Source organism: Fulmarus glacialis, unplaced genomic scaffold, assembly GCF_000690835.1.
Source record: "Fulmarus glacialis isolate BGI_N327 unplaced genomic scaffold, ASM69083v1 scaffold3707, whole genome shotgun sequence".
NCBI lineage: Eukaryota > Metazoa > Chordata > Aves > Procellariiformes > Procellariidae > Fulmarus > Fulmarus glacialis.
The window spans coordinates 20,491-47,794 of record NW_009223658.1 but is presented as its reverse complement, the minus strand read 5'-3'; the positions used below and the strand labels follow the sequence as shown (position 1 = coordinate 47,794).

Sequence of the window (27,304 nt, the reverse complement as noted above, 5' to 3'; positions counted from 1 at the left end):
TCACTCCAGCGTGAATTAGCTCTGCTCTGCCAACCTCCTCGCTTGCTGCTCCCTACGGGGTGGGCGGTGGGGTAGTTGGGGGCTGCTGAGCCGATGCTGAGCTGCAATTAGATGACTCTGCACAGGGTCTCCATCCCCTTTCCATGTGACAACCGGGTAGCAAAATTAGAAGAATTTGACTTACAGATTGAACACTGTTACAACAATAGCATGAAACGGCTCCTGCAGCTGTCACAGTAACCAGAAGCTTTCAGCGTCTTTGTATATGCTAAATGAGAATTTGTCAGTCACCTCAGGTTTTTGCAGTGTTACGTTAGGTGGCTGCCGCAAGCGCTTTGTGTGCGCTGTGTGACATGCAAGAACTATCTGAAAGAGGGGAGAAACCCTCTCTCTCGTCTTTCTCTGGACAGTGCTACTTTCAGCAGGCGGCTGTTCTCTAACAAGTTCAGCCAAGAAGAGTTCAGGCTGGATCATTGCTAAATTATGTCTGGGGAAAAAAAAAAGGAAGAAAAAAGCCATAATATGTTTATATTTAGCACAGGGAACTCTGGAGGGGAAAATGAAAGGGAGCAGGTAGGTGTGAGAACAGGAGGGCAAACAGGAACCAAAAGGACCGTTGGGTTTTCTCCTCGCTCCGTCAGGACAGCTGCTCTGACAGCTCCCTATGAAGTAGTTGGATAGCATGTTGTTTAAATCATTCAAGTTTAAAGTTTAAATAGATCTCTAATCCAATTTGTGTGGAAGCAATTTCCTTCCAGAAAACAGATTATTTCTATCCAGGCTGCTCTGCTTAGCTACCCGCCCGAAAGTTAGCGAAGCAGAGGCATGGTTTGTGTGCTGATTAGAGGCACGAAGAAAGCTTCCAATCAGCCTGCTTCCTTCCTAATTGCAAACTTTAAAACCCAGCTGATTTTGCACGTCCTACTAACAATTATAAATAGCTGCCATTCAAAATAGCATAAGAGTGATCCAAACAGCTTGCTTTAATGTAGCATCTTGCTGGCAGGTTCTAACAACAGTAAACAAGCAGGATCTGTAAAGCGGTACACTGACATCACACCAGCATCATCGGGGTTTTGTGTTTTCAATGTTGCAGCAGTGAATTTTCATAGAGAACGCACGACTCTTCCTCCAGCAAAGATCATGTTGGGAACTCTCCGTCTTGTCGATGTAGCGTATCGCATAGGGCTTTTTTGTTTTTTCCAGCAAGTCCCTCACGCCATAGTATCTCCGAGTGGAGGATGCAGAGCATTGCCAGAGATTCAGATGACAGCTCAGATGATGAATTCTTTGATGCACATGGTACGTGGAGCCTAAATTGCCATCGTTTGTTTCCTGAAATGGTGGGGTAAGAGAACGGAAGGCATGAGGGTGGGGGGTGATCCGGGAAGGAAGCGAGACTTTTTTTGCTTTGTTTGAAGTCTTTTCCTTTCTAACCAAGATACGTGCAGCATCAGTGCAGCTTCTTCAAGCATCCCCAGCATCACCCAGCAGACTCTTATATTTAATGCAGCAACATTTCAGATTCAGTGTGATCTATTTGTAGGGATCTTGAACAGTCTTAACCTTTGGAGCTGTATTTTATTTGGTGCAAATGAGTTTGGGTAAAATTCAGCAATACTAACTGGACTGTGGGTGTGTCCTAATGATTCTGATTCAGTATAACTGATTATTTTTGTAATTTATTTTTTAATCAGTAGGAGGTATGATTAACAGGTATGTCCTGTCTGGGCCTGAAGAGACCCAAGTTTGGCTTTATTAACTCCTTATTCTCCCGTTCCAAGAAATACAATAGTAAATGCAGGAAGGTACTTCAGGTGCCAAAATTAATTGGTGTTGAGTACAGAATTCTCAAAGTAATTTTGACTGTCCGTATTAGCAGAAAGCTGTGTTTTTTTTTTTTTCCCTCTGTGCATGTGTGTGTGAAGAAGCTTTGTTCCACTGCACCCATTTTATGTATTGTACTTTAATGCGCATTTAAGCCTGAAGGGCTCCGTCTCTACTGACAACAGATGGACTCCTCTCGGCTTGTAATGCTAATCTAAGTTAGATGCGCACCGTGTGCTGATGAAGTTGGTGACCTTTCTGTGAAATGCACTTGTTAGAAGATGACGCCCCAGTTTTGTAAAGCAGAATTTCACTGACGTTCAGATGGATTTCACCGATGTTCAGCTAAAGTTCAGTCTCAAAAAATTGATAGTATCATGTTCCAGAAGAGTTCTCGCATCAAGTATTTAGGCATGTATCTCAAATTCTGGGGTAGAAAGTGGCATGCTATTGTGGAGTAGTGACTTGCACAATAGCAGCTTAAATGGCCAGGATGCGTGCAAGTCAGGGGATGAATGGGTCTCTTGTCTGGAAGGAGAAGGGCTAACTTAGTTTGCGTGTCTATTTATTAACTTATGTAGCATCTACAGAAACTATGTAAGGGATTTATTGTAGCAATATACATACAAGAAAAGAGAAGTGAGTCATCAAAACGGCATCATTGCTATCCCCCCTCTTTTTTGCCTTTTTAATTACTCAGTAATAAAATTGAGATAGAGACGGCTCTGCCTGGGATCCAGGCCCCCAGGGAATCCCTGATGTGCTCCTAACAGGCCTGTGAAGGAGAATTAACAAAAATGAGCCTTGTGCCACAGTTGGTATCAGCACCTCTGTTGCAATACTTCTAGGAGCTTGCTAACAGAAAAAGCAGCTCCTCTTCCACTAGCACACAGCGTGTCTCCATTTACGTACAGATTGTCCTCTGCAATCTGCACAGTTGGGTTTGAGAAGTCTGCCTAGTCTGATGGGATTTTGGCTTACAAGTTGAAGCCTCGATGTGTGTGCCGTTCAACACAGCCCCCTCTTCGGGAGGGACCTCTTGTTGTCCCTTGGCCGGCAGATGAGATGTCCCAGCCCCAGGTCTGTGAGCAGGGATGAAGCACCGCTTGCAGCGCATCCTCCGGGGAGGCTTGCGGGGTCGGTACCATGGGAACTGGCACAGATCAGGATGTGAGTCAACAGCGAGCAGAGTTCCTTGGAAGTGCTTCCCATATGTACACACACATTTCCTCGCAGCGCAGTGGGCGGAACCTGAGCCCAAGAAGATTTCTTGTCACTGGCTTCCCACTCATCCTCATTCACTGGCATACTCTGGTAAAGATAGTGACAAATACAGTAATATCTAATATCTATCCTGTAATAAATGCTAATAACAGGAGTAATATCCCATTCAATGATCACTTGAGCAGCAATAAGGGCTGTAATTAAACCTCTCAAGGAAATAAGTTTAATATTTAGATTAAGTTGCTGGAGGAGCTTTGAGTGCAATCTTCCTCTTAATTCTCTGCCAGCATGTGTGTTGCATGCTTGTGCTTTCCACTTGCTCTGAACAGGTAGCTCCGCACTCCCTTGTGCAGGGAAATGGGGATTTACTCACATTTTTTCCATAGCTGAAAAAGGAAATGGCATGCTGATGAAAAGTTTCCAGGTCGCTCTCTTTTTATGGTCAAAGTGTAAATAGAAACTCCTAAAAATAATCGCTCTTTGCTTGGCTCTGCACTTAGTCCCCTTCAAATACATATATCTTTTTAAGCCATTGCTCAGATTGGAAAGATGAATATATTTCATAATCTTTTTGTTCCCCATCCTAGGATTCTTCCAACTAATTATTTTCTTAGTAACTGTAGAGCAACAGGGAAGGGGGAATCCTAGTCTGGGACTCTGAAGATTACAGCTTTTAGATCTTCAAGACATCTGTAATTACTGCTGTTATTATTATGTTTATAACTCTTTATTAAATTTACAAGCCCAAAATTTTCAGGAAAGAAATACTAAGCACAGAACAATAAATAAATTAGAAAGCACTTAACCTCTGTAACAGTAAAAGATACATGCTCAATGTAAAAAAAGAAAAGAGAAAGGAGGGGAAAAAAGGAACCAGCAACCCATACCAAAGGCATCTTAGTAAGACTTGCATTGCCATTGTTTGGTTTCCCGTGGGTTCAGGCGGGAGTTCCGGGGCTCTGTTTCCTTCCCCGGAACCTGCCAGGATTAAGCGCGAAGCGTGAGGGCTGCGTGTTGCCCTGCCCAGCTGGCGCTGGGTCCGTGCTCTCACCCGGTAAAGGAGCCATCAGGCTGCTGCTGTCTCAGAGGACCTCTGGTTTGACATTAACATTGCCGCGAGCCCTTTCTCAGCTCCAGACTGGCCGCCCTGTGTTCAGGTTTGGGCTGAGAGCGAGCTCAGCCTCTCCCGGGGGAGTCCGCACGTGTTGGGGTAACCTAGCCCAGGCCAGCAGGCATGGGGGTGGGTGTGGGGGGTGTCCGGTGGGGGCACTGGGGTGAATTCTTCCAGTGCTACGGCTGCTAATGGCCTGTTTAGTGATGCCTCCGCAGGGCTCAGCTGCTTGTTTCCGTGTGGATGTTCCAGCAAAGGCCCTTGGACTGGCAAGGCTGGACTCCTGCCTGTGTCAGGCTTTCACTGCGGTGAGTTAGGGCTCTGCAGCCCAGCGCCACGCGGCGTGGGCGCAAAGCACAAGCCTGCCTTCCAGTGTCGCCTGCCTGACAGCCCCCCTTTCTCCCCTAACCTGGCATAACTCCTCTGATGCCTGCTATAGAGCAAGGCTATTAATCTTTCTTATGTTTGGATACTACTGTGGGGTGTTTTATAGGGTCTCTCCTTTATGTGTCTTTTCCTTTTAATTACACTTCTGGGAACATGATATTTTTGGGACCCTTATTGTTTATCAACTGTAGTTGAACTGAGCCAGGGGATTCAGAAGATCCTGAGGTAGGAGGGAAATGGCAGACACATGCACTCAGTGTGATCCAACAAGTTCCATCTCCTTAGGAAATCAGGCTAAAGATAGCCTAGGGAGTTCACGTTTCCTTTATTACTCATGCCTTTTTGGGTATTCGGTCCTATTAACAATAGTGATCCCTCTCACTGCTTCCCCCAAAGACATCCCACAGCTTTCAAACAGGTCTTGCTTTGTCCTCTCCTGTACTGGAGCATTCTGGCTGCTTTAGCATCATCAGTATGGCAAGAAAAACATCAAACTTGGTACCTGAAATGGTAGTGTTAAAAATCCATGTTATTTTTTCCATGCTTTAGGAGTTTTGTTTGTTAAAAACATGCAACTAAAACATCTTGTTTACTTTGCAAAAGGTGCTTTGGTTTCTATATGACAGAAGCTGGTAAAGTATCATGTTTTATTATGACTTAAACCATCCAAATGTTTATAAGATTACGTAGAGTTATGGGACCTTACTTTTATTTAAAATTCTGTTCTGTGCTCTTGTCTGTATACATATTTGTGTGTGTGTGACTCTCAAAAAAATCTGTTTTTTAAAGAGGACTTGTCTGACAATGAGGAAATGTTCCCGAAAGAAATAACCAAATGGAGTTCCAATGATCTGATGGATAAAATTGAAACCCCCGAATGCGATGATGTCCAGGGTAATTTTTTTTAAGTAAAAACTGCATGTGATATTTTACAGTATTTCCAGGCAATTGTTACAGCCACAGTCTGAAAAAGGTAAAACTTCTTATCCTCATCTCACAAAAGGAGAAGCTGAGGCAGAGCATAAAAATGACTGCCCAGTGCTGCCAAAAAAGAATTGCCCAGTGGGAGTTGGGATAGCTCTTGATTGTCTTTTATTTTCCGTGTTGGTTAGGCTCCTTTGTGCGACAGCCAGGATTCTCTCGTATAATGATGAAATATTCTAGCTCCGTCTTGAATGACTTGAATTTCTCCTGACTCTTCTTTCCTCTTGCTCCATCCTTTGTTCTTGTCTGTATCTGCCTCGGTTTTATTTTCTGCTCATCATTATGAAGTTTTGAAAGGAAGCTAGCTCCTCAGCCAGATCGATTCATGTAGCAGCGTGGTGGAAGATGATATATGTACAAAGTCAGTCTGTGTAGGCACAGACGTATGAATGTATCAGATCTCTGCTCCCCCAGCGTAGTTCAAGCAATTCCTTTTATTTTCCCACAAACCAATCGTTTCTGACAATCGTGCAGGGATTTCCCATTGTTGCCATCCTGAATAAAGCAATGATACTGGATCACTGTAACGAGAGAAGAGCTCACTAATGTCCTCAGCGCTTACCATTATGCTGGAAAATAAGTGACCCAGCATTGCCCAGGCTTCTCAGGTGGAAGGAGGCGGGAGGGAGGCAGAGGGCAATTTGATGAAATAATTAAGGAGATGTGAGGCAAAAGAGGCTGAGAGGCATTGGCACAAACAGTGTCTTTATGGAAGGGTGTCTTTGCCAAATAGCATCTTGCAGTGCTGATGTTTTAAACCTCTGTGCTTCCAGGTGACTTGTATCACGAGACATCAGCAGAGTACCACGTTGGCTCCAGCGTGGAGAGGCTCAGCATCATTGAAGTAAGTGCTTTGGTTTCTTGTAACGAGATCCTTTGTTGCTGGAACGTGTCTGTGTGGAGTAAATGGGGTAAACGGCTCCCTTCACTGCGAGCGGTGTATTGTCTTTGTGTGTCATTTGGAACCACACCAGCATGCTGTGTACTTCGTGGCTAGGTTTAAGGGATTATTTCACCGTCTTTTGAACATCATATGGAAAATGCTCTGTAGTTTGCAGACAGTGTCAGGTATCCAGCTGGAAAAAAACACTAATCCTGTGGGGATAACTGCAGCCTGAGGCACTGCCGGGTAGAGCTATCCTGCTAATGCCGAATGAGCTAGCGTGGATGTGGGAGTGGGAGACACCTCGGTTACTGCAGCACCAAGGTGCAGGTCCAAGTGGCATAGCTCGGCTGTAGCCCACTCTTTGGAGCTGCTCAGGGTCTTGTTGGAAACCAGTTATAACATAGCCTATACCAGCGCTCTGGATAAAATAATAAATAAAAAATAACACACCCACCCACCTCGGCTTTCTAGACTTGCATATACAGGCTTTTGCAATTCAGTGTCCCAGTGAGACAGTGCATCTTGAGTGGCTGTACTCATCCTGCCCTTAAAGCATCTGCCTGTCTGTGCTGCAGAGATGATGTAGCTGCTTGCAGAGTGCCTAAGTTATGTTGTGGTCTATCAAAGACCATGAGCGTGGTTTTGGTACTACTCTGTGTGCCAGGCTGGAAGTTCACGGTGGTTTGGCTTTTTCATAATAGACTGAGAGCTCAGGGGGCATGGGGAGAGTGGGTAGCTGGGGATGGGAACGGCTCCAGCCACCTCAAGATAAGCAAGTCACTAAGATTTCTCTTAGAGCTCAAGATAGTGTGGAGAACTTGTTGTCTTTTTCAGAGGGCTGTACAAACTCAACCCCCTCCCGTTTCTGCCTTCATTTTAGAAAAAGAACAGACTTCAAAGTGAGATGAAAAAGACAGTTATTTGTAGTTGTTCACAAACAGTCTATTAAAATAGTATGAAATTGTGATTTTCAGGTTAAGAGCCTCCATCACCAAAAGGTGGTTCAGGAATCAGGTGTCTTAAGACTCCCTAGATCTTACAAGAAAGTTCTGAAGAGCCACCTCACCTCCCTAAACTAATCAGCAGTTGCTTGCATGTCCCCCACTTCCTTCAAGAGCAAAGGTTAATGAACTGAAAGGGAAAGGTGCCTCCAAATGACTGCTGATAAACTTCTGGATGACCTGAGCTTGGTGACTCACGTTGTTCTCCAAATGAGCACTTAAAACATTTGTCTGAAAGCAAAAGCGGTGCTGAGATGCTGAGAGCGCTCCTCCCATGCCTCCAGCCAGGCAAAAGTTCACTTTGCAGGCACTGGAAACTGGAATCAGAGAAGGTTTAAAGAGCAGGCATTAATACAGTGTAATGGTACTAAATAATTAAAGGCCATTCTTATGCAGGAGGTCTGGAAAATCTTTATTACAGACTTGGATGTGAATTTTAATACTTCTGGTGGGCTGTGTATTAAGATATGCTTTAACATTCTCTGGTAAAAATGTAAGCTAGTTGTTAGGTTGCTAATGTGTGCCTGGGCATGCTTTCCTCCCACCAGCAGGTTTGTCAGGGACTCAGTCACTGCTCAAAGGACAACAGGTGACTAAAGATGCTAAAATGAGAAGAATTTGCCAAATGGAAAATACTGCTGCCCTCCCCGCCTTCCACACCCCCTCCCAATGGCTATTTCTCTGCCTCCACAGGGAGTTGCCCAGGATGTTATCAAATATTGTCTCTGCTAGCACAAGGGATAAGGCACAGGGGGAAAGATCAGTGCCTGCTTTCACATATCTCAAAGGCGTTGGGGTGGGGGATTTGAGTCTGTATGGGAGCCGTAAACACTGAAAGCCCTGGTAGTGAATAGATATTAAAAATAGTTACTGCTCTGTTGTGTTATAATATGCAACCAGTACAAATGGATGCTCCTGTACCTGCTCCTGGGGCATCAGGATTGGGCTTACAGCTCTTCTAGCAGGGCCCTTAATGATAACCCACTCTGGAGTTCAGATACAATTCCCTCCTTTGCCCAAACTACAGCCTGTCTGTTGAGGCAAGGAATTGATCCAACATAATAAGCAAAAGACCTGGACAGCCAAAATAAAAACCTTTTCTGTGATCATGCAGCGATCTCCCAGCCAGATATTGGCCAGTCCTTGGGTCACGGGGTCTTGAAGTTTTTTTTCAGTTCCTCTTCTGCAAGAGTATAAGCAAATCTGAAGTCTTATTTATAACTTCTGTCTTAGGCAAACAGATACAATGACTGATGTCTTCCTACAGCTTCTTTCCCCCGTAACGTGCCACTTGCTGACATGTTTGACCTCGTTTGTTAATTTTGCTGACTGTGTTTTACTGTCAACTGCTGCAGCTGAGCTCAGCACCCCAACAGAAAGCAACACCCATCTTTTATTTCTTTATTTTTCCACTCTAACGCACACAAGTAATGTCTTTACTGCTGCCGTGTTTTACCTGATTACAATTTTACGCAATTTTTTTTTTACTTTCAGCATTCCTTCTTGAAGGAATTCCTTCTTGACAGTCAGTTACGCTGAGGCTGTGTGTGTGCATTTGTGCATGCGCATGTATAGGGTAAGAGACCTGGAAGGAGTAGTCAGGTTCTCAGCTGTTTTATCCAGGTGTATCTAATGCCCTTTTCCATAAATGAAGCACATTCCTTCTTGAAGACAGTTTAGTTTCTTACCCACAAACCTGCAGAAGTTATTCTAAAACCTCACATCTCCTGTGTTTAGAAACCTGATTCTCAGTCTACACTTACTCAGGATCAGTTTAGACTCTTGTGCTTGCGCCTGCAAGCTTTAAGTGCCTCTCTTCCCTCCCTAGATTTCTTTACTCATCTCCACTGTGTTTGAGAGCAGGCATTTCATTCTCGGGTAGCTTTGCGAAGCAAATCAAGCTGAACTCTTTCAGTCTCTGCTCAGAAAGTCTCCACGCTTCTTGTCCTTCTGTGGTCCTTCTCATGTGGCAATTATCTTTGTGTGTGGATGGCCCAAACTGAACTCAGCCTTCTAGATGGGGGTTGCCAAGGCCTTGTATCATGGCTAATACTGTTTCTGCTGGAAATACCGTGCTTCGCAGGTTGTTGTTTGCCTCATCCCTGACTGGACTTGATGTGGATGGTGCGTTTATTGTACGCACCATGTGTGAGCTTGGGGAAGAAAAGGTGATAAAATTTGCATAAAATGCACTTGGACCAAATAAAACCTCTTTGCAAAATAAGCCTTTCTACTGTGCTCTCTTTCATTCCCACCTAGGATGAATCAGTGCAGCCATTAATGCAGCCAAGTAAAATCCATGTCCTCCTCTTGGTACTCCATGGAGGGAACATCCTGGACTCAGGAAGTGGTGACCAGAGCTCTAAGCAAGGGGATGTCAACACCATCGCGACAGTGTTTGACACAGTGATGAGGGTACATTACCCAGCTGCTCTTGGACACATTGCCATCAGGCTAGTCCCTTGCCCAGCCATCTGCTCTGAAGCATTTTCGCTGGTGTCCAGGTAAGTTGATGCTACTTTGTCACGGAGACACACTTTTTATACGGAGACACACGTACAAAATTTCACTCTCGGTTTTTGGGGTTTTTTTATTTGCTTCCCTGAAATGTTCTGCATGTAGTATTGAAAGCTCTGACCATGCTTTGAGAATGCACTTATTAATATACTAGCGAGGCATTCAATCTTGATTTCATACTTAGCTGCAGTGAATACAGTAATCATGCAGCAAGAGTTCTGAGATTGATTTATTCTAATTAATCCAATAAATACTAAGGCTTTAATTCCTTGTCTGAGGGTTGTTCTGTCAATGTAAGTATGTTGTCCTTGAAGATTTACGTTTGATGGGAGGGAAAGATTTATTAAGCTCTCACCCATTCACAGTGGAATAAATGGCCTTTCTATCTTGAAGCTTTTTTTTAATGAACTGCAATACTGACTGAACTGTCTGCAAGTGGTTTTCCCCACTCTGTATGTTAGGCTGAATATTTCCAATGTCTCTTGCTCTATCCAGCCTCAGCCCATACAGTTATGATGAAGGCTGCCTGTCCAACAGCCAGGATCACATTCCCCTTGCTGCGCTCCCTCTGCTAGCAACATCATCCCCGCAGTACCAAGAAGCGGTAGCCACAGTCATCGTCAGAGCCAACCAGGCCTACAGCGAGTTCATCAGATCCCAGGAGGGCATGTCGTTCAACGGCCAGGTGAGCCAACGGCTGAAAGGAAGAACAATCTGAAGCTCTCTTTTCCATTAATCTCTCAGGAGGGATGGAAACATGACAGTGTTGAGCTGCAATAAGAAAGTGTTGTGATTCCATTTCTTTCTGAGAGAGAGAGATTATTGCTTATGCTCTGTCTTGAGCCTTTGGGATTCAAAGCAAAGTCTGAACTTGTGTGCAGAAATGAAGCTACAAAGCTGTGAAGTTAATCAATTTTCAGCATGACACATGTTTCCAAATCAGGAATGCTACCTTTGTTAATAAACATGATCTCTGATCCCATTGCAAACCAAGGCTGTTTAAGCATTCCCATCTTTAAAGGACCTTCAGCAGCTCGCACTGGAGTTGTCACAGAAGTGGGTTTCTTTTTTGAGACTGTGCAGCTGCTGCACCCCATAAAAGACCATGACTGAGCCTCACATCCCTGCCAGCCAAGTGACTCTCGAGCCCCGCGAGGTTTGAGCTATTGGGCTAGCTGTCACATTGCACTGCTGTAGTGTGATTTATCCACCCTGAGCTTCTTCCCAGCCAGTGCTGTGCCCAGGGACCCAGACAGCCCTCTCCTACCAGGGGTCTCAGTGCTTTATTGTGCCTATCTGCTCAATACCCTCGGAGGCAGGACAGCGTTATCTCCACAGGGTACAAACTGGGGGCAGAAGCGCAGGGAAGCTTGCCTGAAGTAGCACAGGCAGCTGGCAAGGAGGGAATCAAGCTTAGTTTTCTGAGTTAGCGCCGTAGTCAGTGCTCTGTGTTGCTTTCACTTCGCTCTGGTCGGCTGGTGGGGACAGCCAGAACACATTAGCTGTGTTAGATAACGAGAGTCTGCAGGGTATGAGTGGATGTTAATTGACCAAATAGTTTTACTGATGAAAGAACTGGGCATCCTGTTTACTGCAGCTTTCCTAGGTGTAATCCAGCACTCTTTTTAACTGTCATTTCTGAACTGAAGTCAAGGGGCTTTTTTTTTTTTTCCTCCTCCCCTGCTTCTGTTGCCTTTTTCAGGTCTGCTTGGTAGGGGACTGTGTTGGAGGAATTCTGGGATTTGATGCCTTATGCTACAGCAATCAGACTGTGTCTGAGAGCCAGAACAGCAGTCGGCGAGGAAGCGTTGTGAGTGTCCAGGTAATGCTGGCTCCCAGTGTCTGCTGGGAATAGGTCTGCTGGCCACAGCACCTCCATGGCCCCTGTTTTTAGTAAGGATCTTTTCATGAAACAACAAAAACTCTCTTCCTTATCAATGGCAAACATATGTCTTAAGGTGCATGTGTGTCTCAATTTGGGTGCGTTTGCTCTGAACAGGGTTGTTTCACCCTCTGGTGTGAAGCATCACCCACACCTGCTTCACCCACACCCTTAGGAAGTGCTTTGGTCTGAAGTACTGTATTGCCCTCAACTGGATCTTAGGGCAGATGGGGAAGGGAGGATAGAAGGAGAAGGATATAATGTGGGTGTATTCCTGATTCAGCTGTCAGAGTGGTAAATCCGTGTATTTCAAATCCCAGGATACCGACCTCCTGTCTCCTGGAATGACGGTGAACAACAGCTATTGTTCCAGTGGCTCTAATCTGGAAGCCAGCAGACACCTCAGCAGGAGCAACATTGATATTCCCCGTAGCAACGGAGAAGATCCAAAGAAGCAGCTGCCACGAAAAAGGAGTGATTCATCAACTTATGAACTGGATACCATAAAGCAGCATCAAGCCTTTCTTTCAAGGTAAGATTTTTGAAGGAACAGAACCAGCGATATTCTGGAGCTGAGATTGGTGCATCTGTGAAACCCGAATGTTGCTTTGTCATCCTGTGATAAGCAAGGTGGAGGAAAGATTAGAGGGGTATAGATTTCAGTGTGTTGTATATGCAAAAAAAATGAACGGCTCTCTTGCTGAGTGGCCGTGAGAGAATCCAGCTGCTCTACTGCATCTGTACTACAATGGCAAGAAGCCCTTCATCCTGTCGTTTGACAGCCAAGGCCGTCGGGTAACTGCTTTTTTGCTATGCTGCAAGTGCGGGATGGAGGTCGTAAAGCAAATGTAGAAATCGTGCGAGGGAAGACAAGTGAAGCAGAACTGGGAATCCAGTGTTGTATTAATTTCAAAGCATCTCTGAAAGCTGATTTTGAGTTGGCTGGCCTGTTCTTGGGAAAGGTGGGCGTGAGCCAAGTATCCTTTAATTTTGGCCTGGTTCAGGTGTGAGATTGAATTGTGGTGCCCTTTCCTGTCACAGGAGCAGGTTTCTGCTGTCATGGTGGCAGGATGCTCTGGATGAGACATCCTGAACCTAGCTGGTTGGCTGGTTCATGGAGCAACCTTCAACTACACGCGAGGATTGTTCTGTCTCTGTGACTATTTGGCAAAGCAACCTGAGCCTCCTGTACGGAGCAAGGACAGGGGATTGTATTCTGTCCCTTGCCAGGGCTGCTCTGTTGCACCAAGATCGTGTTTCAAATTTCTTACTCACTATCGAAGCCCTCAGTATCACATTCCTAAGCTGCTTCAAATGGACTTTCAGAAAGGTATCTGTTAACATAACCGATGAAATTTTCATAGCGGTCTTTCCATTGCCGCTGACTGTTCAGGGATTACTCCTGTAAGCCCGGAGGCTTTTTCTGTCTGAATCATGTTCTTCAGCCTGTGGAATTGGACAGCCCAGACCTTTTCCTCCTGCATGCCCAGAGGAACTGCAACATCCTTTTGATCCCTCTTCCCCCATGTCCCAGGTACTGGGGAGCAATGTCCCCCCCCAGCAAACACCATTATCTGCATTGCAGCTGCGCCCCAGGCTTTTGCCGTGTGCCGAGCTGAAGGCTTGTCCTGCACTTCTGCCCCTCCTTCACTACTTGCAATTGTTGCTCCAGCACCGGGACTGGTGTTGTCCTGCCATGTCAGAGGCCCTTCTGTAAAAGATTCATAGGAGAGAGAAAGTATCAAAGTGAACGTCGTTGGTGCACAGAGATGCTATATTCAGAAAGACAGCTGCATTTACAAAAACCACAATAAGCTTCTCGGCTATTTCCAGCAGGTTAATAAAAGGCAATCAGTCTCTTGTTCGTACCTTATCAAACAGCCTCCTGTATTACAGGAGAAAATACGAGTTGTGCAAAAATGTGCTCGTTCTCCTCCTTGTTCTTGACCTCAGGGGCATGGACTGAGCTAAGGAAAGTGGGCTGGCGTCTTGCTGCACTTTTACATCTAGTTTAGAATAAGCCCTGGGCCTGATGTGGATAAGGGATTGCACAGTTTGTCATTTCAAATAGCTTTGTCCTGGTGCTTCCTGCTCCATCTCCTAAGCATTGTGCCCGCTCCCAACATGAAGCACTTGGGGGTCCCTGGCAAGGGCTGTCAGTGTTCGGTGTGCCGATGGATTGCTGCATCTCTACTTCTTTTAGGGTTTTGTATTTTTTTAAATCTACTTTAGACCTTGGGTCAAAAATGAGTCTCTTCCCACAGCTCACGAGCAAGATTCACTCAGGGAAAGGAGCAATGTGAAGCTGCTGTACGAGCTCTCTCCGCATCTCTCTCCCTCCGCTCCCTGCCGCAGGGAAGGCTCAGGTGCAGTGATTCACCTCTTCCCCTCCTGCGTGACGGCAGGGCGTCGCACCCCTGGACCTTGTGCTTACAGCCGTCATTACTGAGCCGCACAGTCATCAGCAGAATGCCCCTTCGGCCTTTCTGTCACTAAATAATGATTTTCCCTTGCAAAAACCAAGCCCTGATGTGACGCGGCTTCGTGCAGGAGATTGGCAGAACAGAGCCAAGTTTTCGTAACGGGCTCAGCAGACGGGCAACCTGGCATACGGGGGCCTTTCTGTCCGAGCCTATTGCAGATTTCAGCTTGTGCCAAAGACACTCATTTTTATTCATGTGTCAGACCTACCCGCTTGTCTGGGATAATGCCCAGCAAGCCAGAGCAGCATCTGGAGATTACAATCACACATTTATTTTTAAATTCAGTCCTTCTGCACAACTACATTATTTCTGGCTGTGCTGTACTTGTATTATTGTAAATGAGTTGATTTGCTTCTGAAATCCATAAGCTCTTGTTTAATTAATGCACACAGTACATCTGCTGCTTTTTAAAGAGAGAACAGGGCACAGTAGGTTGCTTGGAGCATGACAGATTCAGAGTTCCCCTTGGCTGTCATTTCTTTTGATTGCTAAAAAGACTGTAAAGTTCCCAGTAAAAGGAGAGAAGCTGTTCAAATTGCTTAGCGGTATGAGTGCTCTCATTCTCTTCCATTCCCCACAAAGAGATGCCGTGGGAAGGTGGATAGAATACACACAAAACCCCGTGCACCCGTCCTGCTATAACACGCCTGCCATCAGGATAGCCTTTCCTTTTGTGCCTTTGTTTGAATCACATTGCTGGCGCCCTTTCTTCGGCAAAACTGAACAGGTTCTAAATAACTTTGTATTCCTTACACACAGCAAACTTAATGCATTGCAGTCTTGTCAGCTGAAGTAATTGTAGCTTCACTGAAGGTGGCTTGTTTTTAGATGTGTTTCAGCATTGTGCGTCTTGGCAGTGTGATCTCAGGGAAGCTTGTTCACATCACAAAAATGGGAACATGCTCATTTTAGCTGTCGCTGCTGTAACCTCCTGTTCCTCTCATTTTTGACATCACTGTTTTGACTTTCCATGATATGTATGTCTGGTATAAGTAAGCTTGTTATTTCCCTGCGGTTGGTAACCAGGAGAATAGTACTGTGTGTGAGCATGCCTGCACCTTTGGAGAACACGTGACAGTGCAGCACGAGAAGAAGGTTTTTTAGCATCCTTTGGGAGTGGTGGGCAGCAGAGGTGCTGCCTCTGGGATGACGCGTTATTTGCCAAAGCAGGAAGACAAAGTCCGAGTGAAACCCATTTTTCTTCCCAAATCTGTGAGTATTTGCAGCTGCTCATTTATTGAATGGCTGTCATTCAGTGGAGGAGTATGCGTGAGCAATGGCTCCGGTGCTACAGATGGTGGGGAGTGAGCACCCTATTTCCATGAGCGCAGCAGCGCTGGGACATCGCTGCCCAGCTGGGCAGCCAGCACGCTGCGTTCGGAAGTGGCCTTGATGAGCGAGTGCTATTGCATACGGAGACACGGCAAGTGCTGGTGACCACCTGGGACTTTGACTTGGGGCCACAGAGCTGGCAAGAGACTGTTGCATTTGCATGATCCCTGACTCCAGGCCAGTAAACCTTTTATCCAACCTGACTGTTGTAGTATCCATTTATCCTACACATTTTATAGAACCTGTTCAGATGCTTTTTAAAGTGTTTGCAAACACCCTGTTAAGTCACTGCTGGTACTCTGCCTTCAACTCTTTGCTTCTAATTATAACGACGATAACCCGGCAAGGCTGCCATCTGAATCTGTAGAACCTGGAGAGCAGAAGAAATTGCAGCTTATTGCTTTTGGGTGGTAACAGAAGAACCTCAGAAACCCTTTGTGAACCAGGTTATTAGTGTTACCCATCTGTTATTTCGCTGTCTAATCCCAGATCTAGACAGCAAAGAAGTACTGCTTCCTAACATGGGGGTGAATTCCTGGGATTTTCATCTAAGATTTCCTGCTTCTTATTCCTCAGTGTCTAAGCGATACGTGAATTTAAATCTCTGTGTTAAACCTGTGTATTGCCCAGCCTGCACTGCACACAGGTTCAGTTTTACAAAGAGATTGGACGCCTGAAAAAGAGGGGGGAAAGTTAGACATGTTTTATATCATTATTCTTTTCAAGTACAGTTACCTGGAGTTGTTGGGCTGGGGTTGAGAAGTAGTTTGGTAATAACTTCACAGATGTGGCCTCATGGGCGGAAGAGAAGTGGGCGAGTCCTGAGTGCACGATAAATACAATTTACCATATGGCCACTGAGTTAATTACCCCAAATTCCCATTCCCAGTGAATGCCATACACATGCATGGAAGCTGTGGTGCAAACTTGGTGCACAAGGATATTAGAAACCCTTTTGCAGATTTTGATCTTTCTTCTTCTCTCTCCTCTCCCATTTTCTTTTTCTTTTTCCTTTCCAATCCTGTAACATTTGTCCAACTACTTCCACGAGGAAGAAATGGGTAAGCACAGCTTTCCGTAACATTTGAGAATAAGGTGATGGAAGGAACTCAAATGTTGACAACTAGAAAGTGTAGCAGTAATGTGTGTAATGGAGTGAATCACTGTAAACCTCCTTTTTTCCCTGCTACTCTAGTAATTTCGGCTTGCTGGTTATTTTATCTTGCAAATGATTATTCTGCTAGCAGCAGCCAAGACTTTGACTCCTCAAAGAAAAAACATTTTGAGGAGATAGGAGTGTGTAAATGAACCCACTTGAAGCTTGGATTTGTACGGTCTAAATTATGCCAGTGAAATGGGGTAATTGTTTGGGGGGACGTTTTACTGGCTAGTAAAACTGTAGTACTGAGGCATGGTGGGTTGATTGGCACAGTTCCTTCACTAAAGAGATAGAAATTCTATTCCCTGTCAATCACTTATCTGGCCTTCAATTATGAAAAAACAGCGTGAATAAAATTTTGACTTTAACTTCTGTTCTTGTCCCAGTTTACATTCTAGTGTGCTGAGAAATGACCCAGGATCCAGGCGATCTAGTAGCTCTACTATGTTGGATGGAGGAAATATTGGAAAGTTTGAATTTGAGATCACTGACTTCTTCCTCTTTGGCTCTCCCTTGGGTCTGGTTCTTGCACTGCGAAAAACTGTCATTCCCGCTCTTGACAGTAAGTCCTGATGTAAACTGCTGAGCTTACTTAGTAGATGGTGTAAGCACCTCCTGCTACAAATCCAATAATTTGATGAGACAGACTGGTAAAAGCCAAACATTTATATATAATATTTATTGCACCATAATGAAGCAGATCACTTTGTGCTCTAGCCAGTACTGATTATACAATTTATTTGCAATGTACTTCCGAACATTAGAAATACTGGGCAATTCTTGAGTCTATAAATATTGTAATAAATTGTTTCAGTTGGCTAAAATGGAGGATGAGGGAGATGGTAAATCCTTAGCACTTGTTTTTAACAACAGTTGCCCTTTTTACAGACAAATATTTACAATATTCTAAAAATAACCTTTTGATACTTGAAGGTTTTTTTTCTTCATCTTTTTAGTCTTTCAGCTCAGACCAGCTTGTCAGCAGGTCTATAACCTGTTCCACCCTGCAGACCCATCTGCTTCACGCCTCGAGCCTCTTCTGGAGAGGAAGTTCTACCTTTTGCCCCCCTTTAATATTCCCCGTTACCAGAGGTTCCCACTGGGTGATGGCAATTCTGCTGTTCTGGGTAAGTCACTTTGGATCCGTATTAGCTGTCACTTTACATGAAATTATCAAAGCAATTGGGAATGACAAGAAGGAGAATAGGCCCTATGATGTTAGCTTTATTCCTGATGTACCAGAAAAGTAGTTTTCTTCCAACAAAATCAGTGCCTTGTGACCCATATGCCCTTCACTTGTCACACAAAGGCCATCAGCTTCTGAGAGTCATGATGTGGTGACCTCTCTGTGAGGGTCCCTGACTTACACCCAAGCCGGTGCTTGTGGTTAGGACTGAATGAAACATGATTAACTTGGCTGAGTTTAGGACTTTGATGCTTGGAGGGCCAGTAAAGACTGGAAGGAGCAGAGTCAACAGTGAGATAACGAGATGATTTACTTGGTTGCAAACTGTGCTTTTTCATGGGACAGGCTACTGCAGATCGGTGGGCTGGTGACAGTGCCTTGCCCTTGCCACCTTGCCAGTGAGACACTTTGTGTTCCTAGGATACCTAGGAGTCCTCTGCCATCAGTGGCCTCTTCACTTGCTCTACCCCAATTGCAGCAGTAACAAAGTCTAAAATGGCTGTGTGCATGCCCTTTTGTCTTACCGGGTTGCATTTGAAACAACTGTGTCCTGCCCGTGCCCTGCCTCAGCTCCCATTACATCAGTGCTCTTGCAGTTGATCTAATAAAATAAATTATATTTCCTACCATCTTCACCTCACTTCTGTGCCTAGACTCTCATGGTCTGTTGCCATTTCAGTGCAGGCTCTCATTGCAAGGAGCTCTTGGGGAAGCTCACCACTGTGCAGAACTAAATTTGACCTTTCTGCTTCACCTAAAGCTCTGGTTCCCTCCAGGGTCAGGGCTTTGGGGCAGGAAGAAAAATTGCACCATAATTTTTCCCTTGTAGAGGTTGTTGTCAATGGCTACTTAAAGCCAACATTGCAACTGAGAGTCGCTACTATAAAACTAGACTTACAGCACACAAGAAATCACGCTGGCAAACCAGAGTAGAATATCAAAGCCACCAGCTAGAAAGATTGGGATTTGGTTGTTGTTTTTTTCCTAAAGCTCTGGTAGCTTTCCGTTTGATAAATATTTGAATCATGAAGGACGAAATGAAGAGAAATATATATCTATAGCTGAATAATTCCGGTGATACTCTGCATCACTTTTAAATTGAAAATGCAAAGCAGTGGTCTCCTATGTATCAGTATCTTTAAAGATTCTGTTGTAATTGCTGAATCTGGAGGTCTGATTTGTTAAATGGGCATAAACTAAGACCCATGTTTAATAAAGTGAATAAAATACTTTCTGTAGGTCCCACTCACTTGTCAAATTTAGCAAAGATTTTGCTGCAATACTTTTTAAAAATGGATCCACCCACAATTACATTTGTACCCAGTCCAGTTACAACAGCTTGGGGAATCTATAGCAACTTGAAAAGCAATTTGATTTTTGGGTGTATTCTAGGTATCAGCTGCAAGTGGCTTCTTAAAAAAAAAAAAAAAATCCTGAACGTCTTACCTTCTTCCTCTTAAATACATTTCAAATTCCCTATTCTCACTGAAGCCAGAGGTAAAAGCCCCGTTGACACTGAGCAACTTGCATTCTGGTTACCGTTCTGTACAACAGCAGGGACCTTTTTAGCTTGCTGTGCCTCCCTAGACCTTTGGGTTGGCTGTATTTAGACAGACACTTGTGATGCAGTGGAGAAGAGTTAAACAGCAATTAGCTCAACTATGAGAAGGGTAGAGTGATTTCAAAACCCTCTCTGGGTTTGAGCCTTGTTATTTTAAGAGATGCTGCTCTGCTGTGATGAATAAAAGTGACAAAAAAGCAGCTTTGAATTCTCTTCTTGTGTAAGACAAAGCCTTTTAATTTGCTTATCATAAAGTAACAGGCTATTCCTTTCTGTTAGTTTGTGATTTACACATTACCCAGAAGGACTGTTTTAACCATGATCTGCAAAGCTGCTACTGAAGTTAGTGTTCACTGTAGGGCGCTCCAGAAAAGTTAATTGCTGCTATAATTAAGCTATATGATTTGATGATCACGTAAAATTCAGGTGCTCAATTATAATCAGTTATGTACAAAACTTTCTGTAACACTGCTTGTGCATATTTCCTTGTGCAAATAGCTAGCTTGTTTAAAGTCCATGATTCAGAAAGCCTCTTAGACTTTTTTTTCCCCCTCGTTTTCCCATCTGTATTAAATGTTGGGTCCCTGTTTCATTACAACCAACTTGCAGAATGAAATGAAATTCACATCTTGCTTACTCTTGTGCTTTGCACTGTGTAGGCTGTGAGTCTGATTCAAGTAAATCTCTCCTTAGAGTGTACTTTTTTCCCACATAGTAAAAAGATTTCTCTGGATCTGCTGGGTATTTATGGATTTGACTCATTGGAGAAGCTGGTTTAGAGGACTCCCTTTTCTTTTCTTGTTGAAATGCCGTTGTTGTACTACCAGTTAATCTCTAATCTAACTGGTAGCTACTGGTAGTTAATCTCTCTGATGTAAGTCTATTTGGAAAGTCACCCATGTTTTGTTTCTTTTACTCTATTTGAAGGTTGTCCTTTCATTGAAGACTCATAGTTGAAGTGCTCAGTTGTAACTGTTTGTATGTTAACACTTTGTGGCCGCATGTCTGTTGTTCTTTGTCCTTCTGTTTTGTTTTTTTTTTTTCCCATCTGCTTCTAGTTGAGACAATCCAGAACAATCCCATCCTCCTCATGGAAAGTAGCCCTCTGGGTGCTCTCCAGCACCAGGACAGCTTCATGGAAACGAGTATCCCCGTTCCCGTACTGAATTGGCAAGATGTTTCCAATAAAAGTGCTGGTTTTGCTGAGTGTGTGTAATCTACACTTTTGTATTGTCTGTGGCGTTGGGTACTTGGGGTGCTTTTTGGAGATCATACTGTTGCCTCCTGGAGTTGAAATCTTCATGCTGTGTCTCAGGCTGTGCCACATGAAATAACCCCTTGGGATCATCCTTGGGTATACCTGGTCTGGGAGACCCACCGTGCAAAGAACGAGCTGGGATTACAAACTCTGTCCCATTCCGGTGTTGATGGTGGAAGGGGAGACTGCTGCCACATACTTACTTTTTTCCATTTGTGGTGGCTATGCTGCTGGAAAGAGGCTTTGGCACAGCAAGACACGAGTCCCTGGGTGGCCCTGCTCATGTGCAGGATCCCCTGGGAACGGGTTGGTTGTCTGCAGTGTGTGTCTCCCCAGCAGTCAGCCGTGCTGCACCGTGGCCAGAAGTCTAATTAATGTCTGTGTCAGAACAGATTTTGTCCGTTTGAGTATTTCGTGGTTGGACACTCCTTGTGGCTCTGCTGAATACAGTGACTGAGGCTTTCAGACCCCAAGGTGGCTATACGTGTTGGCTTTTAAAAATTAATTTCTCAACTTCTGCCTTAAAAGCGAAGTTTGATGCATTTGTTTTGCCTTATTTTCCATCATAAATGCTGCATGGCCTCATTTATTCTGGTTGTGGTTGGTGCTACATCTGCGATTTTAATGAGACTTCACTTTGTTTTATTTTTTTCTTCCCCATGTGTCTTACTTGCCTGTTCTCACGCCTTTTTCAGTGTTTTGCATTGAGAGCTTGGTTCTGCCTTGTCTTTAACAAGCTGACCCTTGCTGTTTATGAGCGGTCCAATACATTATGTGGTCATACAGGATGGCAACATTGCTGACTATTGCAGATAGTCTCTCCCTTTGTCTTTTGAAGATGTAGATGATTTTTAGGTATGCAGTTGCCATGTTGCCTGTACTGTGGTGTTCTGTAACAAAGCAGAGGGAAAGGATCTGGTATTATTAATTAATCACTTTGGAGGTCACTGATGAAATGCCATTTAACTGTCATCTGATATTTCCTGCTGTCAGGACAGAGCTTTTAGAAGCTTCTCTGCTCTTTACCTTGTGTGTCAAGAGCACAGCATGGCCAAGCAATGCTTGGCTTGACTGTAGCAAGTGCTGAATCCCGGTTCAGCCACTGGACTGCAGGAAATTTCCAGAATCATAAAAACTTACGGACAACAGAAATCTATGTTGCTCTTGATCTCAGGGTAGTGACTGCAGAGTGCCCAGTGCTGGCCAGTGACTCCAGTGTAAGCAGGGTCTGGCCTGTGCTGAGCAGCTGGCTGGCTTTTCTGGTTTTTTTTGGTTTTTAATTTTTATTGAACTTTACATATTTTTGATTGCTTTCAGTATTTCCCGCTTCAGTGCCACAGCTCAGCCTGCAAATAGCACATACTGAAATCTGCCATTCAGATACCCTAAGGACTTAACACAGTGCCAGCAGTACATTAGGAGGATGGCCCAGTGCCGTTCACTTAGAGGGAAACAATTAGTAAGAACATTGACAAACGAGTCCATAAATGAAAAGGCACAGCACTGAAATGAGTATTAAAGATCCATAGGTAGGCAAAAAAAAAAAAAGGTGATTTTGCTTCTTATGTCACCTCTTCTGGAAGTGCAGTTAAATCTCAGTTCATTGCACTGGCCCGGCGTGTGCGTGCTGCGGTTCGAGCAGCAGCAGGTCGTTTGCTGGGAGAGAGGGTGCTCAGGGCACTGCTCGAGGCAGGTCTCCTCTTCCTGAAGCTTCCTTCTTCTGACAAAGTCTGCCCTCAGACATGGTACAAAGTACACTTCAGCCAGAGCAGTGAACCGATGGCACCCCTGTCCTTATCTAGTGACCCAAATGAACAGCTAATACTGATGAAAGTCTTGTTACTGCTGGTCCTGGTCCAGCCACCCGACTTCACCCTGGGCTGGAAGTGCTTGCCTGAGAAACCTCCCCGCGATTGTCAGGACCTGAGCTGTGGCTGGGGATGCCACCTCTGCAATGCAGAAGATGTGGCCCTTAAAGAGCAGGAGCGGTTGCAGGTGCTGGGGTCAGCCCATGCCGACGTGGCAGCATCTGCGACGTCACACCCTGGTCACCCCACTCCGCAAAAAAGCTTGGTTTCAAAATTGCAAGAGCGGTGCTGCACAAAGGACTCGGTGCCAAGAATACGCAGAGTTTAGGAAATATGTTGTTAGGTGTTTTTTTCTGCAAGTCGGGTCCCAGGGTTTTATCTGGAAGTCGCTGTCACTGCAGCTTTGGGGTTGAGGAAGCTTGGCTGAAGGGGCAGTGATGCATAAAACAGGTTTTCTGTCTACGCTTCCTGCCCTGCCTTTTCCTGGCCCTTGTTTTTCTTAGAAACTGTCCTTTTTCAGGGTGTGTAGCTTGGAAAAAGGGAGAAACACGAGAGCAACCCGAGTGGGCTGGAGCATAGGAGCGAGCGCTGCTGTCGGGCAGCACTTTATCCCCTGCAGAGCAGACTCCTGCCATCAACATGGACAATGCTAAGCTGAACAGTTCAGTAATGCTAAAACAGTTTAGGCTCTCGTAGGAGTGAAAATTACTCCTGTGGCGACACTAGGTAGGATGGTGTTGGAAGGGCTGGTGAGGTTGGTTTTTGCTTCAAACTCATTGTGTTCAAAAATCCCCAGTCAGGCCCAGGAAAGCGAGATTGGCTAAAAAAAGCAAGCCCAAAATACCACTGTTTCTTCCTTTATTCACTTTCCACTTTCTGGGCCCTCGAAAAAGGAGATAAAATTCAGGCAGAGCTAAGTGAAGACACGCTAATGAAGCCGGAGCCATGATCAACCCAGGCAGCACCACATTTGGCCCAGCCTTTTCTCCTGTGTAGCATTGCTGTAAGGCTCTTTAGCGTGTCTTCCAGCTGCGTCCTAATTCAAGCCACAGATGTTTTATATTTAAGGGAGAGGAAGAAGTGCAGGCTTCGCTGGTAGGTGTTAGTTAAATCTGAACCTGGCATTTTTCCTAGTGTAGACAAAGCCAAACCTCTCATTGCATCTGACCAAGTTCAGGGAAGCTGATGGTCGTCATCTGTCCAACAGCTGTGTTGGGGCACCCGTCTGATGTGACACAAGGGCGCAATTGCAGAAGGATCTCACAGTCTGCATGAGCAAGGGAAAGGAGAGGAAGGGGTAACCAGGGAAGGGATGAGAGGGTTCTCCCAGGTCATGCAGCAATGGGAATGAGAGCCTTTACCCCTGAGACCTGGGGTTGAACACAGCTCCTGGCTTGGCTCGTGTTCTCCGAGTACAGCCTCTGCTTGAATTGTCTCCTCTTGTGCTGGTGCTTTCTGCAGTAAGAAAGCCACGCTGGCCCGGTGGGGCTGGCTGGGTTGCAGATACTAGTAGCAGCCTTGACAGCCAGGAGCTAAAGGCAAGGTGAAAAGAGGAGGAAAGTGCTGAGAAAGTGATGCTGGTAATGGCCTTTCAGGCATAACATGGGCAGTGTGTGCAGCTCATCCTCAGGTCAGGCTCCCACTAGGGCTCAGATCTCGCAGTCCACAAAGCTTTTACACAGAGCAGCTTGTGGCCTGATTTTCCCTGCAGAGAACAGAACTCTTTTACCAACACTTAGCTACACATTTTCTGCTTCATTCTTTCCCTCCGCTGCAGCAGGATTTGTGTGGGCACAGACACTGCTGCTGCGAACTGAGAGATCGGAGGAGGCAAATCAGTAGCCCCAAGCAAAAAAGATCGATATTAAAATAAACCAGTTGCCAAAACAACGCCCCGTGTCAGCCGCATACTGGGATGAAATCCAAGGATATCTAAACTGGCTGAAGTAGGCGGAGGATGTTGGTGCGTGGGAATAATGCACTTGCGTTCCCCGTGGCATCTGCTGCCTGGCTGGGCACAAACCTGTGCCCTGTCTGATACCTGGGAATAAAGTTCAGATGCTGCTTCTCAGGTAGAGCAGAGATGGGCGATGTTAAAACGATAGTAAGTAGCTTTGCTTTTGCGTGTTAGTGTCATACCGGTGCTGCCTGCTATGAAGTACTTGGTATTGGCATTACGAACCCTCTGCGGTGCAGGATCTTGGGATGTTCCACAGACACTTAATTCAGCCTTGTAGCATCCACAGAGGGGAGAAAACTGAAATGCAGAGATTTTATCGTGACTTTCAGCATCTCTCGGTTTGCCAGTCCTGAACATATTAGGTCCATTTCCCTCCAATACATGTATAAGGTCCATGTGAGCATGACTTTAAATCCTCCTTTTCTGTATTTATGTACTAAAGGGTTAGGCCACACTTGGTAAACCTCAAGTTGGGATCTAAAAATCCAGTCTTGCATGTTGTACAAAAGAAGCTCTGTTTTCACAGAGACTGAGCGCTCCCCGATCCGCCAACACCGATTGGAGATGTAAGTGCTCAGGACCAGACTCCTTTCTTTCAATAGCCCTTACTTCAGTTTAACGAGTGTTGGCTGTATCCATTAGCAATAAAATACAAGTTCAAATTTAGTCCCTGCCAGGCATGAAAATGTTTTCTTGATTTTTTTTTTTTTTTTTTTGCATTAATGCTTCTATCTTGGAGATGTTCATTTAAGTCTGAATGTTTCAAGAAAACAAATATCCCCTTTCTAAGATTGTTTTTTGTTGTTCTCCTTACCTTGGTTATTTTGTCTTGATGGGAATATATGAAGTTGTGTATATTCACATCCGTATGTATGACACATGCTTCTGTTATTGCTGCTTGAATAAGTCTGCCTGGATTTTTCTTTGGGGTTTTTGATTTGTTTTTTGAGCTACTTATTTTGCTTCTCTCAATCAAAGACTGCTCCTCCAGCCACATGTCTCTTTGCCTGCTGTGGTGTTCGCTTTCTTTTCAAACCAGAGCTCCAATGAAATGTTTTTTTTTCATTCCGATCAGTTCTGAAGGGTTTTTGCATCTACCAGCCTTGTTTGCCTCCTTCCTCCCCTCGAGTTCATCTTGCCCAGCCTCTGTCTGTTGGTCTAATATTTTGATTTCCCTGTTTCAACTTTGTAGCAGATGTTGTTCAGTCTCATGGTGCCGTCTTCATGGAAAGCGCGTCCCTGTCCACCCCCATTTCAGCCCCTCAGTTCAGGGGCTTCCGGAGAGCCAGTGAGATCAGCATTGCCAGCCAGGTCTCAGGAATGGCAGACAGTTACACTGCTTCCAACATAGCCAACAGTAAGTGTTTCACCCCCTCCGAGACTATCGCTCGCTGCCGCACTGCTCTCTCAGCACCACACACCGGGCCAGAGCCACGCAGCTTCTGTCTGTCTCTCTGGGGTTATACTTTCCGTTTATAACGAAAAATTTGAATTATTCCACCTTATCCCGGTTTTGTCGTAATCAGTGCCGTGTGTTGTCGTATCCCGTGGAGGAACAGATGATATATTTGATTATAATACAGGGGCCACCGCTGTGTTATGCATGTTGGACTGTGCTGGTGATAACTTGTTAAAAAAAAAATTACAATTGATAACTCTGAGTACCATTTGGCTGCTGTGCGTGGTGAGGGTTAATCCAAAAGCGATGTTTCTGTGCTGCCGTCGATAAGTCGTGCAGAACTGGTGGGGATCAGCACTGCCAGATTGATAATGCAGGATGTGGTGTGTGGCTTGTTGCAGATCACTTAAATGTGGTCCACAGAAATGGGGATGAGTAAGCCCCTCTGTAATGCTGAAAAGAAAAATCAGGTTTGGGTTATTTATTACTTTGCTCTAGCAATTCAGCTCTTCTGGAGCCTGCAGGGCAGCTCAGAGAGTCAGCCAGTTATGACCCATACCCCAGAGCCGAATGAGGAATAAAGGGATTTTTTGTTATTTTTCCCAAGACCTGTATAACTTCCCAGCTAATACAGTGGAGAACAAGAGCCTTTGTTAATGGTTCAGCCCCTTCTTCATTTCGGCTGAAGTGTGAGATTAACAGTCTGTGTCCTCAGGGACCTCTGATAACTTAGAAAAAAGCTGAAAACCAAACAAATCAAAAACCTATGACAAAAAAAACCCTTCAGCCCAAACTCTTGTCCCAGAAGATGGCAAAAATTTAGAGATACTCCATTCCTGGCGTGTTAGACTACAGGGCTATGAACAACTCACTTCATAATTAATTGCTGAGGTTAATAACACTCCCCGAGGCAAGTGTTAGTGGCTGAAAGTCAGGGGCTGCCGTAACTTCTTGCCCTGTTAGAGGTGACACTCGGCAGCAGAAATAAACTACCTGTGCTCTGACAAACAAGGTTTTTTTCCCGAAGCACATCCGAGAGCTGACGCCGCACTCCCCGTGCGCGTTCTTATATTTGTCCTGGTAAGACATCTTGCCAAGCACTTGCTAAATATTAATCTGCTTTGGAAGAAGGCTCCTGGGGGAGAAGGTGTTTGTTTTGTGCTGGTTTCACACCCACGGAGAGTTGCCGAGCTCGGCCGGCCGGGAGGGGAGGCGGGGGACAGTGGTTGTTCGTTATGAAGTGTTTACGCCGGGGTGATGCCTGAAGGCCCGCATGACACGACGGAGGGATCCTGCCTCTGCGAGCTGACGGCAGGATCTTCTCTCTCTTCGCTTTCCC

At 45.1% G+C, this 27,304-nt stretch overlaps 1 protein-coding gene across 1 annotated transcript in view; it reads left to right on the top strand.

The window, feature by feature from the left end:
- Positions 1 to 1,151: 1,151 nt before the first annotated feature.
- Positions 1,152 to 27,304, top strand: part of PITPNM2 (phosphatidylinositol transfer protein, membrane-associated 2) — a 36,655-nt gene continuing 10,502 nt past the window's right edge. The window contains exons 1-11 of the mRNA XM_009581863.1: positions 1,152 to 1,302; positions 5,339 to 5,443; positions 6,307 to 6,377; positions 9,680 to 9,924; positions 10,433 to 10,622; positions 11,640 to 11,759; positions 12,140 to 12,351; positions 17,180 to 17,355; positions 17,750 to 17,920; positions 20,599 to 20,748; positions 25,759 to 25,923. Coding sequence (XP_009580158.1) covers positions 1,242 to 1,302; positions 5,339 to 5,443; positions 6,307 to 6,377; positions 9,680 to 9,924; positions 10,433 to 10,622; positions 11,640 to 11,759; positions 12,140 to 12,351; positions 17,180 to 17,355; positions 17,750 to 17,920; positions 20,599 to 20,748; positions 25,759 to 25,923 — 1,666 coding nt within the window. The 5' untranslated portion in view covers positions 1,152 to 1,241. The remainder of the gene's footprint in view (positions 1,303 to 5,338; positions 5,444 to 6,306; positions 6,378 to 9,679; positions 9,925 to 10,432; positions 10,623 to 11,639; positions 11,760 to 12,139; positions 12,352 to 17,179; positions 17,356 to 17,749; positions 17,921 to 20,598; positions 20,749 to 25,758; positions 25,924 to 27,304) is intronic.